The sequence below is a fragment of the Pleurodeles waltl genome, chromosome 1_1 (assembly GCF_031143425.1).
Source record: "Pleurodeles waltl isolate 20211129_DDA chromosome 1_1, aPleWal1.hap1.20221129, whole genome shotgun sequence".
Classification (NCBI taxonomy): Eukaryota; Metazoa; Chordata; class Amphibia; order Caudata; family Salamandridae; genus Pleurodeles; species Pleurodeles waltl.
Genome location: NC_090436.1, coordinates 463,161,242 through 463,177,667, shown reverse-complemented (window position 1 = coordinate 463,177,667; position 16,426 = coordinate 463,161,242). Strand labels below are relative to the sequence as shown.

At 46.1% G+C, this 16,426-nt stretch overlaps 1 protein-coding gene across 1 annotated transcript in view; it reads left to right on the top strand.

The window, feature by feature from the left end:
* Positions 1-16,426, top strand: part of EDIL3 (EGF like repeats and discoidin domains 3) — a 1,526,861-nt gene that overhangs the window by 1,009,479 nt on the left and 500,956 nt on the right. The window contains exon 7 of the mRNA XM_069224820.1: positions 7,568-7,749. Within this exon, the coding sequence (XP_069080921.1) occupies positions 7,568-7,749 (182 nt within the window). The remainder of the gene's footprint in view (positions 1-7,567; positions 7,750-16,426) is intronic.

The window sequence follows — 16,426 nt, the reverse complement described above, 5'->3', positions numbered from 1 at the left end:
CCTTGTGCCAGGTCCAGTTATCCCTTATTAGTGTAGAAGATGTGTTTCTAGCAGCCTAGGCTGATAGAAGGTAGCTATGGCAAAGCAGCTTAGGCTGAACTAGGAGACATGTAAAGCTCCTACTATACCACTGGTGTCATATGCACAATATCATAAGAAAACACAATAAACAGAAGTACTAAAAATAAAGGTACTTTATTTTTATGACAATATGCCAAAAGTATCTCAGTGAGTACCCTCAGTATGAGGATACGTTATATACACAAGATATATGTACACAAACCAAAATTATGCAGGTAATAGCAAGAAAAGTAATGCAAGCAATTTAAACTTACAGTAGATTACAATAGGAGCACATAGGTATACAGGGAGTGCAGAATTATTAGGCAAATGAGTATTTTGACCACATCGTCCTCTTTATGCATGTTGTCTTACTCCAAGCTGTATAGGCTCGAAAGCCTACTACCAATTAAGCATATTAGGTGATGTGCATCTCTGTAATGAGAAGGGGTGTGGTCTAATGACATCAACACCCTATATCAGGTGTGCATAATTATTAGGCAACTTCCTTTCCTTTGGCAAAATGGGTCAAAAGAAGGACTTGACAGGCTCAGAAAAGTCAAAAATAGTGAGATATCTTGCAGAGGGATGCAGCACTCTTAAAATTGCAAAGCTTCTGAAGCGTGATCATCGAACAATCAAGCTTTTCATTCAAAATAGTCAACAGGGTCGCAAGAAGCGTGTGGAAAAACCAAGGCGCAAAATAACTGCCCATGAACTGAGAAAAGTCAAGCGTGCAGCTGCCACGATGCCACTTGCCACCAGTTTGGCCATATTTCAGAGCTGCAACATCACTGGAGTGCCCAAAAGCACAAGGTGTGCAATACTCAGAGACATGGCCAAGGTAAGAAAGGCTGAAAGACGACCACCACTGAACAAGACACACAAGCCGAAACATCAAGACTGGGCCAAGAAATATCTCAAGACTGATTTTTCTAAGGTTTTATGGACTGATGAAATGAGAGTGAGTCTTGATGGGCCAGATGGATGGGCCCGTGGCTGGATTGGTAAAGGGCAGAGAGCTCCAGTCCGACTCAGACGCCAGCAAGGTGGAGGTGGAGTACTGGTTTGGGCTGGTATCATCAAAGATGAGCTTGTGGGGCCTTTTCAGGTTGAGGATGGAGTCAAGCTCAACTCCCAGTCCTACTGCCAGTTCCTGGAAGACACCTTCTTCAAGCAGTGGTACAGGAAGAAGCCTGCATCCTTCAAGAAAAACATGATTTTCATGCAGGGCAATGCTCCATCACACGCGTCCAAGTACTCCACAGCGTGGCTGGCAAGAAAGGGTATAAAAGAAGGAAATCTAATGACATGGCCTCCTTGTTCACCTGATCTGAACCCCATTGAGAACCTGTGGTCCATCATCAAATGTGAGATTTACAAGGAGGGAAAACAGTACACCTCTCTGAACAGTGTCTGGGAGGCTGTGGTTGCTGCTGCACGCAATGTTGATGGTGAACAGATCAAAACACTGACAGAATCCATGGATGGCAGGCTTTTGAGTGTCCTTGCAAAGAAAGGTGGCTATATTGGTCACTGATTTGTTTTTGTTTTGTTTTTGAATGTCAGAAATGTATATTTGTGAATGTTGAGATGTTATATTGGTTTCACTGGTAATAATAAATAATTGAAATGGGTATATATTTGTTTTTTGTTAAGTTGCCTAAAAATGATGCATAGTAATAGTCACCTGCACACACAGATATCCCCCTAACATAGCTAAAACTAAAAACTAACTAAAAACTACTTCCAAAAATATTCAGCTTTGATATTAATGAGTTTTTTGGGTTCATTGAGAACATGGTTGTTGTTCAATAATAAAATTAATCCTCAAAAATACAACTTGCCTAATAATTCTGCACTCCCTGTAGGGGCAACACAAACCATATACTCCAAAAGTGGAATGCGAACCACGAATGGACCCCAAACCTATGTAAGCTTGTAGAGGGTCGCTGGGACTGTAAGAAAACAGTGAGGGTTAGAAAAATAGCCCACCCCAAGACCCTGAAAGGTAGGTGTAAAGTTCACCTACTAAACCCAGAGAGCACAGAAGTCGTGATAGGGGGTTTCTGCAGGAAGAACAAACACCAGCAATGCAACAACAGTGGATTTCCGGACCTGAGTACCTGTAAGACAAGGGGACCAAGTCAAATAGTAGCGACAGTGTCAAGAGTGGGCAGGAGCCCAGGAAATGCCAGCTGAGGGTGCAGGGAAGCTGCCACCTGTTAGAAGAAGCTTGGAGTTCTGCAAGAAAGAAGAAAGCTAGGAACTTCTCCTTTGGAGGATGCATGTCCCACATCGCGATGAAGCTTGCAGAGGTATTCCCATGCAGAAAGACTGCAAACAAGCCTTGCTAGCTGCAAGGGTCGCGGTAGAGTTTTTGGGTGCTGCTGTGGCCCAGGAGGGACCAGGATGTCGCCACTTGGAGGAGGAGACAGAAGGTCACCCAGCATTTCAGGGAGCCCTCACAGAAGCAGGCAGCACCCGCAGAAGTACCTGAACAGGCACTTGGAAGAAAAGTGAACCAGAGTCCACCCGAAGTCACAAAAGGGAGTCCCACGATGCCGGAGGACAACTCAGAAGGTTGTGCACTGCGGGAAGGAGTGTTGGGGACCCAGGCTTGGCTGTGCATGAAGGAAATCCTGGAAGAGTGCACAGGAGCCGGAGCAGCTGCAAATCATGCAGTACCCAGCAATGCAGTCTAGCGTGGGAAGGCAAGGACTTACCTCCACCAACCTTGGACTGAAAAGTCACTGGACTGTGGGAGTCACTTGGACAGAGTTGCTGAGTTACAGGGACCACGCTCGTCATGCTGAGAGGGGACCAGAGGACCAGTGATGCAGTCTTTTGGTGTCTGCGGTTGCAGGGGGAAGATTCCGTCGACCCACGGGAGATTTCTTGAGAGCTCCTGGTGCAGAGAGGAGGCAGGCTACCCCCAGAGCATGCACCACCTGGAAACAGTCAAGAAAGCTGGCAGGATGAAGCGATACAAGGTTGCTAGTAGTCGTCTTGCTACTTTGTTGCGGTTTTGCAGGCGTCCTAAGCAGTCAGCGGTCGATTCTTTGGCAGAAGGTGAAGAGGGAGATGCAGACGAACTATGGTGAGCTCTTGCATTCGTTATCTGAAGAATTCCCCAAAGCAGAGACCCTAAATAGCCAGAAAAGGAGGTTTGGCTACCAAGGAAGGAGGATTGGCTACCAAGAGAGGTAAGAGCCTATCAGAAGGAGCATCTGACATCACCTGCTGGCACTAGCCACTCAGAGCAGTCCAGTGTGCCAAAAACACCTCTGTTTCCAAGATGGCAGAGATCTGGGACACACTAGAGGAGCTCTGGGCACCTCCCCTGGGAGGTGCAGGTCAGGGGAGTGGTCACTTCCCTTTCCTATGTCCAGTTTCACCCCAGAGCAGGGCTAGGGGATCCCTAAACCGGTGTAGACTGGCTTATGCAGAGATGGGCACCATCTGTGCCCATCAAAGCATTTCCAGAGGCTGGGGGAGGCTACTCCTCCCCAGCCCTCACACCTATTTCCGAAGGGAGAGGGTGTTACACCCTCTCTCAGCGGAAGTCCTTTGTTCTGCCTTCCTGGGCCAGGGCTGCCTTGACCCCAGGAGGGCAGAAACCTGTCTGAGGGGTTGGCAGCAGCAGCAGCTGCAGTGGAGACCCCGGAAAGGCAGTTTTGCAGTACCCGGGTACTATGCTAGAGACCCGGGGGATCATGGAATTGTCCCCGCAGTGCCAGAATGGCATTGGGGTGACAATTCCATGATCTTAGACATGTTACATGGCCATGTTCGGAGTTACCATTGTGACGCTGTACATAGGTAGTGACCTATGTACAGTGCACACGTGTAATGGTGTCCCCGCACTCACAAAGTCGGGGGAATTTGCCCTTAACTATGTGGGGGCACCTTGGCTAGTACCAGGGTGCCCAAACACTAAGTAACTTTGCACCCAACCTTCACCAGGTGAAGGTTAGACATATAGGTGACTTATAAGTTACTTAAGTGCAGTGGTAAATGGCTGTGAAATAACGTGGAAGTTATTTCACGCAGGCTGCAGTGGCAGGCCTGTGTAAGAATTGTCAGAGCTCCCTATCGGTGGCAAAATAAATGCATCAGCCCATAGGGATCTCCTGGAACCCCAATACCCTGGGTACCTCAGTACCATATACTAGGGAATTATATGGGTGTACCAGTATGCCAAGGTGAATTGGTAAATTTAGTCACTAGCCTGTTAGTGACAAATTTGGAAAGCAGAAAGAGCATAACCACTGAGGTTCTGGTTAGCAGAGCCTCAGTGAGACAGTTAGGCATCACACAGGGAACACATATAGGCCACAAACTTATGAGCACTGGGGTCCTGGCTAGCAGGGTCCCAGTGACACATAACAAACATACTGACAACATAGGGTTTTCACTATGAGCACTGGGCCCTGGCTAGCAGGATCCCAGTGAGACAGTAAAAACACCCTGACATATACTCACAAACAGGCCAAAAGTGGGAGTAACAAGGCTAGAAAGAGGCTACTTTCTCACAATAAGTCACTCCCATTTTCCTTAAGCGGAGTTTAGCCTCCATAAATAGAGAGCATTTCCTCTGTGTATTTTTAGTAATTGTCAGGAAAAAGTCATAATTTTGCTATTACCAACTTTAATGTCACCTTTCTGCCTAGCCTGTGATAGAATATAATATCTCTGTTATATAATAACCTGGCCACTACAGGGTGGGGTGTTGCTACCGGGCGCCAAAGATATGCTGGTAACTTGTTTGTCCTCTCCAGGATGGGTGAAAGGTCTTCTGGGGCCACCTTCTTATAGAGTAAGTCCCCTAGGTAAGTTACCATATTGTTACCTTTGATTTTCTCTGGCAGCCCAATTACTCGGTTACTATTTCTCTGCAATCTGTTTTCTGCATCCTCTGCTCGTAGTTCTAGGGTCTGGACCTTTATCTCCACGATGGTTTGTTTATTGTGCAGGTCTGCAAGAACAGGGTGAACTTCAGATAATGTCCCTTTTGCTGTAGTAACACCTTCAGTCAAACGCAGATTGTCATCTTTTAATATACCCAACTCGACTCTTAGGGTATCAACTTTCATTTCCAAGGATGTTCTGGAGGCCTTTATCGCTTGCCTAACGTCTTGTAATGTGGGGCACCAGGTACGCTCGTGTCTGATCGGTGTCCCCAGGAAGCAGATCGGCATTAGCTCTCCCCAGGACTGACTGGGCTCCCCCATTGAGTTCCTTTTTTCTAGTCTCTTTACCCATTATAGGAAATGGGGGAACAGCCAGCCGGTGGAGAAATGCTTCCTTGTATCTATCTTTCGGAGTGGCATGAGAATTGCGCTCCTCAGGGGTAGTTGTAGCAGTGCCTCTCCCTGGCTCTTTGGGAGAACACTCAATGGGTCATGGTAGGACAGTAGTCTCCTTGTTTTATCAAGCACCAGAAGTGTTACAGGATTGACAGCGAGGGGGAACAGGAGTCAGGCACCAATAGGTCATCTGCAGTAGATCACGGCCAGCAGGAAGCCAGGCAGTGGGTGAGCAGAGGCAGCTCCCAAGGTGGTGGGTCCCAGCAGCTGCCTCCCACAAACCCTGCTGGGGACAGCTTCACCTGAAGAAAGAGGTTGTAAGAGCAGGGTCAAGGTTGGTAGCCTGAGTCTTTCTATCAAGGACTATATGGGAAGAGACCTCTGTCACCAACAGCACCAACAATCCAGAGCTCAAGGTGCAACATAGCTCCAGAATTCTGTTCTCCTTGTTCTGAGCCTCACTCAACTCAGTTATGCAGTAACCACCCCTGGAGGGCCAGTCAACCAAGGGTGACACTCACCCAGTCATATAATAGGTCCAGAGCCTCAAGGTATGCCCGCTGAGATGACTGGGGTGTCACAGACCATGCAGCATTGGTCCAGGCAGGGCCACTAATCCTGGGGGTGGCGGCAGCCTGGCTTCTCTGTCCCCAAGTCACAGTAGGACCTCATCCTTGGCTGACTTCACCAGCAGCAGCGCTATCAGAATACACTCCGGGGGCCCTCGATTGCAGGGTTAAGCTCTTGTAGATAAGTGACAGTCAGCCCTGCACTGATTTATCAAGCAGCCCCCATCCCTTGGATAGTCCCGTGGAGGCAGGCGATACTTCTCCTATTGTGAGCGGTGAAAGGAGGACACCCAGCCGGAGGCCAGTTGATTCGCCAGTAGTGCAGCCACGTCTCAGGGCCCATGCTCACCTCCGTCCTCGTCTCAGCAGATCAATTTTGAAAGGGGCAATGTCCTTAGCCACTACCTCCTGCTGCTTCAGGTGGTGAGAGCCCCGTTTGTGTCTACAGTGCAGCAGCCATCACCTCCACACGGAGTCGCCCAGCTTGTCTCCTTACTGGCGCCACAGCAGGGATCTAAGCCTCACATCTGTCTGAACTGGTGCAGTAAGGATCGTCGTTGGGATCACCGGTATTCTTCTTTGTGGCTGGTGACCAGGGGGGAGCCGGGATAACACTTAGGGCCCCAGAAAGCCAGATGTCTCAGATTAAGACAGGAGTGTTGCGGGCAACGGTAGAACTCGTTACATAGCGTCCGCTCTCGCCGCTATTTTGGCCACGCCTATTATCGGTCTCCTTGTGCACTGCATATTTCCCCATACTCACATAGTTCAGTGACTAAACCTCAACTTAGTGCCACAACTTCACAGATTCATTGGAAAGGGAATACTACAAAACCCAAACTCATTCCCTTGGCCCACAGTCTTATATGGTGTGATAGTGGAATATTCTGGCCTGAATATCGTCTGACCCAAATATCTTGTCCTAAGTATTGTTTACAAATATAATTAATTTTGAAAAAGGAATAGGACGTCTTCTCAAACTGACAGTATTTTAATAATCGATATTTAGGTCCTCATGTCGGAGTATATTTTAGTATACGGTAGTCTGACTTAAAGCAGTCTGTGTAGCCCACTTATGTGACACTCTTTATGTATGGAGTGAGTCGGTCAACTAGTTCTTGCACTCTTCCTGCAAAATATACAGGACATAAAGAGATAAATCGAGTAAATACATTTCATACCAACATTAATACAGCCACATATGTAAATGTAAATGATAAATGAACATCCATAAGAATTTCTGTCCCAATGCCATGGCACAATATTTCCACAGACACAGATATATAAATGATAGACGCCCGATCTTTGTTCCTTCTTTAACTATAGAAGAAATAATGTACTTTGTAAGGACCGCATTTTGCTCCAAGGGTATAACAATGTAAGATCATTCACTCTAGGGTTAATGGGTGATTTTAAAAATGATTCATGTCTAAAACATGATGCTGAAGTGTGGACTTGGAAATACAGCTATACGTGGAGACCCTGCAGCTGTAATACCGATGCACCGCTTAAAACCCCCCACAGGATTTATGAAATTAAAGGTCATCAATTTGTGGCGCCAGTAACACTTATTTCTTTACAAGAGGGTGTTATTGATTTTTCCTCTTTTGCTTATTTATTTGTTCTCAGGATGCTCTGGACCTCTGGGAATAGAAGGTGGCATTATATCGAACCAGCAAATCACCGCATCATCCACACACCGCGCGCTCTTTGGGCTACAGAAGTGGTACCCATACTATGCACGGCTTAATAAGAAGGGGCTGGTAAATGCCTGGACTGCAGCTGAAAATGACAGGTGGCCATGGATTCAGGTAAAACACCAGAGACACAATGCTCATGCTGAGCGTCTATTAAATCCATGTACAAGTGCGCCCTTATTTATTTGTGTAAAACACGAAGAAAGGAGGAGTGTGCCAAATGTATCCAACTAGCGCAGCTCCATGTATTTTGTTAGATATGTTATGGATTGAAAAGCGAAGTGACGTTTGATTTCTGGTGTGTTTGTAGTGTCAGAGGAAGATGTATTTGGGAAAAAAAACAAATACATAACGATTGTTCGCCATTGATTTGGTGACTAACCTCTCTCACTTATCCTTTCGCTCCCACTTTCTTGTTATTGCTCCTGCTGTCCATTATTATATCCGTGGATCTATTTATGTGGTCACCACCACCTGACGGTATAAAAAAGTTGATTTGCATAATGAAGCTGACACGTTTGCAAATGAGCAGGCAGTGCTATAAGTGGGATGAAAAAGTTGGATACCTCTAAAAGGAGCGTGGCCTACGTAATTATGACTAATGCTTAAAACATGTGAAGTAGACTCCTGTAATTCACTCTAAAAGCTGACTGAACAGTATTTTCTATGACTCTATCTTTCTTTGCTATTAGTGTATCCAAATAAACCACCCAACAATTAACTTGTGCACCTAGAAAAGGCCTGATCTATTGGCTCTACCAATGCTTGTTAGCCCTGATTTTTATTCAATTTCAGATAAAGGAGGTACAATTCCTTTTCATTTTTCTCAAGTTTGCTTTATTAAGTTTTACAGAAAATAGAAAACGAAGAATAGTGACAGTGTTACAATCATAGAAAACCATTTGCCACACAAAGAAGCTAATGACAAATCCGGTATCTTGTTGAACCAGTCTCAATACAATGCGTCTCAAAAAGAGGGGGAGTCGCACCATACGCGCTACCAGACTATCATGCTGATGAATTATATTTGAATTTATAAAAAAGAGAGTAAGAAGATAAAAGAAAAAAAACTAGCGTGAATGGTGTGTCAATAACAAGTGGTGTCAGGAGGGTATCGCCCTCCAGGCAATAGGGAGGGCGTTCGCCTCAGTGGTGCAGGGTGTTAAGTAACTCTGATGAGACATGGGTTTTAGGTCAGGAATAGATGCAGTGCTCTTTTGCACGTGGGGCATGAAAAGAGCGGCAGGCCCTGGGAGAGAAACTGAACCAATGATCTCAATTTATAATTAAAACGTTTCCTAGTGTCATTGAGTATCGAACATTGCGTTCCATGGTGAGGTCTTGCCAAAGACATGCGTGCCACTGGGACATTGAGGGAACTGTAGGCTTCTTCCATGCTGGCGCTAGTGCCATTTTGGTTGCTCTTAGGCGAAGCCATAGAATAGATGGGTCCTTGTGTGTCTGATGTTTAAGGGAATCATCTTGTATGCCAGAGGGAACGGATTCAGTAGTAGAGGGAATGGGATATCCCAAAATGTCTATTACCTGTGCAAGGATTTCGGCCCAATAAGGTTGTATCATTGGACAGTCCCACCATATGTGTTTAAAGTTGCCCAATAGTCCACACCTCCTCCAGCAGCGATCAGATGTATCTGGAAATATTTTCCAGAGCTTTGCTGGGTGTAGGTACTAATCATATAGTATTTTGTAATGGGCTTCTCTTAAGCCAATGGAGAGATTACATCTGTGGATGTCTTTCTAGAGTGTGTGCCATTGTTTATTAGTGAAGGACATTCCTAGTATTCAGTCCCAATGTGACATGTGAGGTAAGTTGTGTGCATTTGTAGTGGAGGCCAGAAGGGAGTACAGGGATGAAATACCCCATAGGGTGGTCCTGCGCTTCCGTACAAACTCCTCAATAGGCAGCAGGTCTCTATTGCCAGATAATCTCATGGCTGGCCATAATACCTAGTGCTTCAGTTGGGTGTAATGATATATCTCTGAGGGAGGGAGATGAAAGTTGTGACAGCAGTTCTCAAAGATGAGTATATCCCACCCATAAAACTGGTCAGATATGGCGAGGCAACCCCCATTCCCGCCACCAGTCAAAGGGGACTAAAACAAAGGTTGGTTTAAAAGCTGAATTATAGTGGATAGTGGTGTACGGAGAGATGAATGTTGTCAGGCCACGATTCTTTTGAACATTGTTCCAAACTTTTAAAGTGGTACAAGGTGGTGTGCTCAGGGATGCATTACGGGACCTGTTGGTTTTCAGTTTCCACAGGACTTCCCATATTGTGCAGACTACCATCGCTCTATTGATGTGTATCCAATGTTTATCCATCTCTTTAAGGGACCAGGCTGATATGACCCGTAGTTGTGAGGCTTCATAATAAAGGGTGAGATTTGTAAGGGTGAGGCCCCCGGCCAATCTAGGGACTGTCAATATTTTATGTGATAATCGTGTCCTACGATACTGCCATATAAAGTTTGTAACAGCTGAACTGGCATTGGAAAAGAACTCTGTCCACTTCTATGTGTAGTACCTTGAAAAGGTATAACATTTTTGTGAGCACAGTTTTCTTTACTGTGTTGATACGACCCAAACAGGAACGATATAACGGGCCCATTTTGTAAGATCTGCCTTCAGTTGCTTAAGTAGAGGGGGGCCGTTTGCTATGTAAAGGTCAGTCACCCTGGGAGTAATATTGATCCCCAACTATGTAATTTATTTTTTCACCCATGGTAAGGGGGGCTGCTGCAATGTTTTCCATTACATGAGTTAGGACCGTCAGGTTGAGAAGGAATGATTTATGTAGACTGACCCAGAACCCTGCGTCTGTCTCACATTGCTTAAGTTCGAATTGTAGGGCTGGGATCATGGTCCGTGGGGAGGTAAGAGATAATAGAATGTCATCAGCAAACGGAGAGAGCTTGTTCTCCTCTGAGCTAAAAGTCAGTCCTTGAATAGCAGGGGTTGCTCAAATCTTGATGGATAAGGTTTCAAAGCTGAGGGCAAATAGTAGGGGGGATAGAGGGCATCGCTGTCATGTACCATGCGTCAGGTGGAAATAGTCAAAAGACGTTCCTTTCACTATCACCCTGGATTGTGGGCACTGGTAGTTTGCCAGTATTATTGAGAAAAATCGGTCCCCAAAGCCAAATTTATGGAGTGTATGAAAGAGAACAGGCCAGTCCACTCATTCGAAGGCTTTCTCGGCATCTAACATCCAGAGTACCACCATTAGGCTAATTGTGGTTGCCTTTTTTCGACCAAATGAATCACCTGTTTTAAGCTGTCATGGTTTTCCATCCCTTAATAAAGTCTGACTGACCCAGGTGGATTAAGTCTGGTAGAATGTCCTCTAGTCTGTTGGTCAGTATTTTAGTGTACAATCTAGCATCCAAATTATGTAATGAAATCAGTCTATGGGAAGCACACAAGAGGGAGTTCTTCCTTGGCTTTGGCATAACCGTGATCAAAGCGTCACCCATAGATGGAGTGACCGCAAGGGTGTCCGCGATATGGTTAAAGAGGGCAGTCTGGTACAGGGTTAAATCAGTGTTAAACATCTTGTAGAATTGAGACGTGAATCCATCAGGACTAGGTGACTTTAAGAGAATATATGGCAGTTAGAACCTATTCCGATGTTATAGGCATTCCGGAAAGTCCAAAAGGGATGTGGGAATTTGTGCGAGCATAACCTCATCCAAGTATGCTAATTGCTCATTATCAAGTTTTGGTTCTGATGTATAGAGGTGTTCGTAGAATTCTCTAAATGCCTGGGCCTTCCCCTCCTCAGTGTTCCGGATCGCACCCTTGTCCCCTTTTACCTGGAAATTATTTCCCTTTTCCTGTTAGTCTGCAGTCACCTCACTAACACTGCACCTACTTTATTTCCTAGCTCATATGTGGTATCTGGATGTGCAGTAAATGTAGTTCTGCTCTACTAGCATATATAGCTTTAATTTCCTCCCTGAGTGCTGTAACCTGCCTTTGAAGGGCTAGATTTGATGAAGCTTTGAGAGCTTGTTCAGTGAGAAGGAATTCAGTTTCAAGAGCTTCGCGTTCTTGAGAATTTTGTTGAGTGAGGATAGACATCAGGTATATTCATATCCCCCTCCCCACTGCTTTAAAGGCATCCCATGTTATTGAGGGGTCTGTATCTTGGGTGTTTTTCATTTGCAAATATTCCCTGATGGACTTATGCAATTTGTCTTGGAAAAGACAGTGTCGGGTGAGGGTAGTAGGCAACATCCACTTTCTGAAAGAGGGTTTCAGACTGTCCCAGTCCAGTACTACCTCCACTGGAGCGTGATATGAAATATTAAGAGGGTGTATAGTGGCCGCTGTGATGGCTCGGTGTAGTGGCTGGCTGAGAGTGTGAAAAAAGGTGTAATCTCTAGTAGTGGAATGTAAGGCCCTCCGCATGTCCAACAAGCCTAACTGGTGTAATGCTGACTTTGTGCTCTTATTGAAGATACTCGCTTGCGATCTGTGGGGGAAGTATTATCCAGGGTGGGGTCCAAAATGGGGTTGAAGTCTGCCAACAGTATGATATATGCCCTTCCACAATGCCACCCCATAATTAAAGAGAGAAAGATAGGAAGCCAGATTGTCCAGAGTTGGGGGCATATAGGGTTGCTATGGTGCAGAGGTGGCTCTTCATGTAGCCTTTAACCATTAGCAGTCTCCCACCTTTTTCTGATTTACTGCCCATAATTTGAGATTTCAGGTAACTCCATTATGTTTAGTTGCGGCTGATGGTATATAAATATCAGAGGATATAATTGATGTTTCAGCCTATGGTCCTCGCTTCACTTAAGGTGCATTTCTTGTAAGACTTGCACCTTAAGCAAAGCCTTGTTGGCATTTGTGTGGGGAATTTACACCTTTAGTATTCCATGATATGGCGTTAATTGCCATTCTTGAGGTGGGTAAATAGAGTGCCTAATAATCTACCCTTGCACATCCTTAGATAATAATCCTCATCCTTATTCCAACCATCAATCAATCAGACATTTGTAGAGTGCAGTACTCACCCGTAAAGGTCTCAAGGCGCTGTGGGGGTCGGTGCTCTGTGCTTCAGTCGAAGAGAGAGTTCTTAAGGTCCTTCCTGAATTGAGGTAACAACGGTGACTGCATGAGGTGGAGGGTCAAGGTGTTCCAGTTCTTTGCCGTGAGGTAGACAAAATATCTTCCTCCAGGCAAAGACTTCTGTATGTGTGGTACATGTATTGATAGTACCTGTTGAGTGAAGCAGAGAGGTCTGGTGGAGGAGTAGAAGGTGGACAAGGAGTTTGAAGTTGATCATTTTCTCGACAGGGAGCCAGTGGGGATCTCGCAGGTGATGTGTTCACAGCGGGGGATGTGCAGGATGAGTCTGGCAAGAGGTATTCTGTATGTGCTGTAGTTTCTTCAAATTCTTCTGGGTGCTGCAGCCTAGACTGTGTTACCATATTTGGGTGTGCTGGTGACCAGGGCATGGGTTACAGTCTTGGGGTAGTCATTTGGGATCTATTTGAAGATCTTCTGGAGAAGTCAGAGTGTGTGGAAACAGGAGGATGCAATAGAGTTGACTTGGCAGGTCACGGCAAGAGATTAATCCAGGTTGAAACTAAGGTTGCGTGCGTGGTTTGTTGGGGTGAGGGGGCTGGCGAGTGTAGCAGGCCACCAAGAATCATCCCAGGCTGATGTGGAGGGTCCTAGAATGAGGATCTCTGTCTTTTCTGAGTTGAGCTCTAGGCAGCTCTCCTTCATCCAGGCAGCAATGGCTTCTATCCCGTTGTGGAAGTTCTTCGTGGCAGTTGCCGCATTTTCAGTCAGTGAGCTGGTCAGCTGGGTGTCATTCAGTCTGTGTCTTCTGACAATGGAAGCGAGTGGGGCCACGTTGATGTTGAAGAGTGTGGGGTTCAGGGAGGGGCCCTGGGGTACTACTCAGCTGATCTCCGTAGGTTCTGACAGTTATGGTGGGAGTCTGACTTTCTGTGTTCTGTCAGTCAGATGTCCTCTGTGGTGGTAGGAAGGGCAGATTCCGTGCTGTGGTTGCTCCTGAAACCTGATTGGGAGATGTCCAGAATGCTGTTATCCTCAATGTGTTTGCGGAGTTGTGCGTTAATGAACTTTTCGATAACCTTGGCTGGGAAAGGCAGCAGAGAGATGGTGGGTCCACTGTGGGTTTCTTCAGGAGCGGGGGGATCACGGCCTGCTTCAGGTCCTCAGGGGAGGTGACGGTTTCCATGGAGCAGTTGAGAGTGTTGAGGAGCTTGGCTGCGATGGAGGTGTTGGCTTTGTTGAAAATGTGGTGGGGACAGAGATTGGTAGGGGCTGTGGAGTGGATTCTGCTCATGATGGAGCGAGTCTCGTTCATGGTGAGGGGGTCCAGCAATGTAGGATCAGTGAAGGTTCAGAGGAACCAGGCTGGAGGGTTCGGAAGGTCCTAGGGTCCGAAGTTATCGTATAAGTCCTTGATTTTTCATTGTATGAAGGTGGCTAGTCTGTCGCAGAGGTCCTGAGATGGACAGATGTTCACAGCTTCTAATTGTGGTTTAGCAATCTCTTTAACCACGGCAAAAAGCTTTTGGTATTATGTGCGGTGGTGCTGATACGGTTATGCAGGGTGGCTTTCCTACTGGATCTGATGAGGTGGTGGTGGGATTTGATGGTTGATTTGAAGCACACAAGGTCCTCCGGGTACTTACTGTTTCTCCATCATTTTTCTAGCTGTCTACAGGGTCATCTTGAGTCCTGGAGTGCAGGTGAGAACCAGCTGGCCTTCTTGATGTTGTGTTTACCGGAGGTCATTCGGAGTGGTGCTAGGATGTTGGCGCATTCGTAGATCCATTGGTGGAATTTCCATGCTGAGATGTTTACATCTGTGACATGGTGAGGTGGTGACTTAGAGGGTGTTGGTGAGCTGTTCCTCTGTGGTCTGGTTCCATTTCCTGTGTGGGGAGTGCAGGGTGCAGATGTGGACTGTAGGTGTGGTGATGGAGAAACAAATGCAGTGGTGGTCGGTCCAGTATAGTGTGGAGGCATTGTAGACAGTGATGTTGTTGCTGGCAGAAAAAATGGGTTTGCATGTGTGTCCAGCGGTGTGTGTTGGCGAGGTGACCAGTTGCTTGAGACCAATTGTGGTGAGGTTCTCGAACAGGGAAGTGGTGTTGTGGTAGTTGCAGTTCTCGATGTGACATTTGAGGTCACCAAGGAGAAGGTAGTTCATTGAAGCGAGTAGGTGGGGAGCTATAATGTCGATGATGGAGTCTCTGAAGGCTGGGTGGGGGCCGGCTGGCCTGTAGATGAGGGTGCCACAGAAGGTTGACTTAGGGGTGATGTGGATCTGGAAATGGAGGTGTTCCATGAGGGAGGAGAGTTCCTCTGCATTGGTTGTCAGGCGGAGGGTGTCCTCCCCCACCCCTAACTGAACACCCCCGTAATGACAGCAGAATAACACCATTCACATAATAAACTAGAAAACATTAAACAATTTGAACTGGGGAGTAGAAATTCCCAATACCAAAGAGATGTTGCTCACATCTCGGTAAGGTGTAGTGTACTCAGTTCCGCTAGCATACTCTACAGATTGCCTGAGTGAGGTATTGTTCTCTGGCCCTCAATTATGCAACCCCCTATGCCAAGGTAGCTGAGGTATATGAGGAATTTACCAAATAAAGGCAAATCTTATCTTCTGAATATGAAAGTGGAGTGTCTTAAGCATTAGCAAATACATTGCCCCTTAGCATCAATTGCTGCCTTTAATCATTAAAAGAAATGGGTGAACCATTGTCCTCGAGAAAGTAATATTTTGGATCCAGAGATCATTCTTCATTATTACGGTTCCACCTCCTCTGCGACTACCATGCACGGACAAAAGCCCCAACCCTATCAGCCCTGGAAGTCGCACAACCCTGCGAGGTGTTGATGTGGCTCCCATTGTACCAATGAGACTGCTATACTCAGGCGGCAGCAACACCAGGTTGTGGAAAACTGAGTCCAATTCCACACCGTGTGACAACTGTCATCCTATTCCTTCCAGCCAACTAGCAGTACCTCCCCAGCATCTAAAAGTAGTGGTGATGTGTGGCAGCCATGTGCATGACATTCTGATTTCTGAGGGAAATTTTGGTCCAACAGATATCATCCTTTTATCTCTGTTACATTTGTCTCACTCATGCAAAGACAAACAGAAGCAGGAATTGGTTCAGAACATTTTATTGAATCAACTGCATTCTAGATAAAATGGAATGTTCTGCAATGATTAGGATGATAAAACAAAATAATAGCAATGCAGTGACGAGGAGAGTGAAACATAAGAAAAGTCCCACCATTCTGTCAGAATGCAAAGGATTGGAAATCCTATCTATGCTACTAAGGACTACTAGAGCACAGCAGTGTTAGCCCTAGTCTGCCCTTCATGAACCCTAGGAATACACAATCACCCATACCTGAATATGGTATTAGCGAAGAGGGTTGTTGGTCTGTTCAGAGTCCTTTCCCATGTAGACAGGAAAGTTGTCAAGTCTCAGCAGCAATCTGCTGTGAAGAGACAGCATACAGTAGCAATTATTCCAGCTGGAACCTAATGCATGGGTACTTACTTACATTTTCCCAGAGGCCACAAAGTTTGGTCTATGGTGTGACTGAGGGTGGCATTAATGCTAGCAGAGTGGTTTTGAAAGGGAGGAGGAGGGTCTGGGTAGGGAGGGGTTGTGATGTTCTGGTGAGTGTAGGGGGCAGCAAAGCATAAAGATCTAGTGGCTGAATCGTACAACACCAAACCAGGAAACCTGA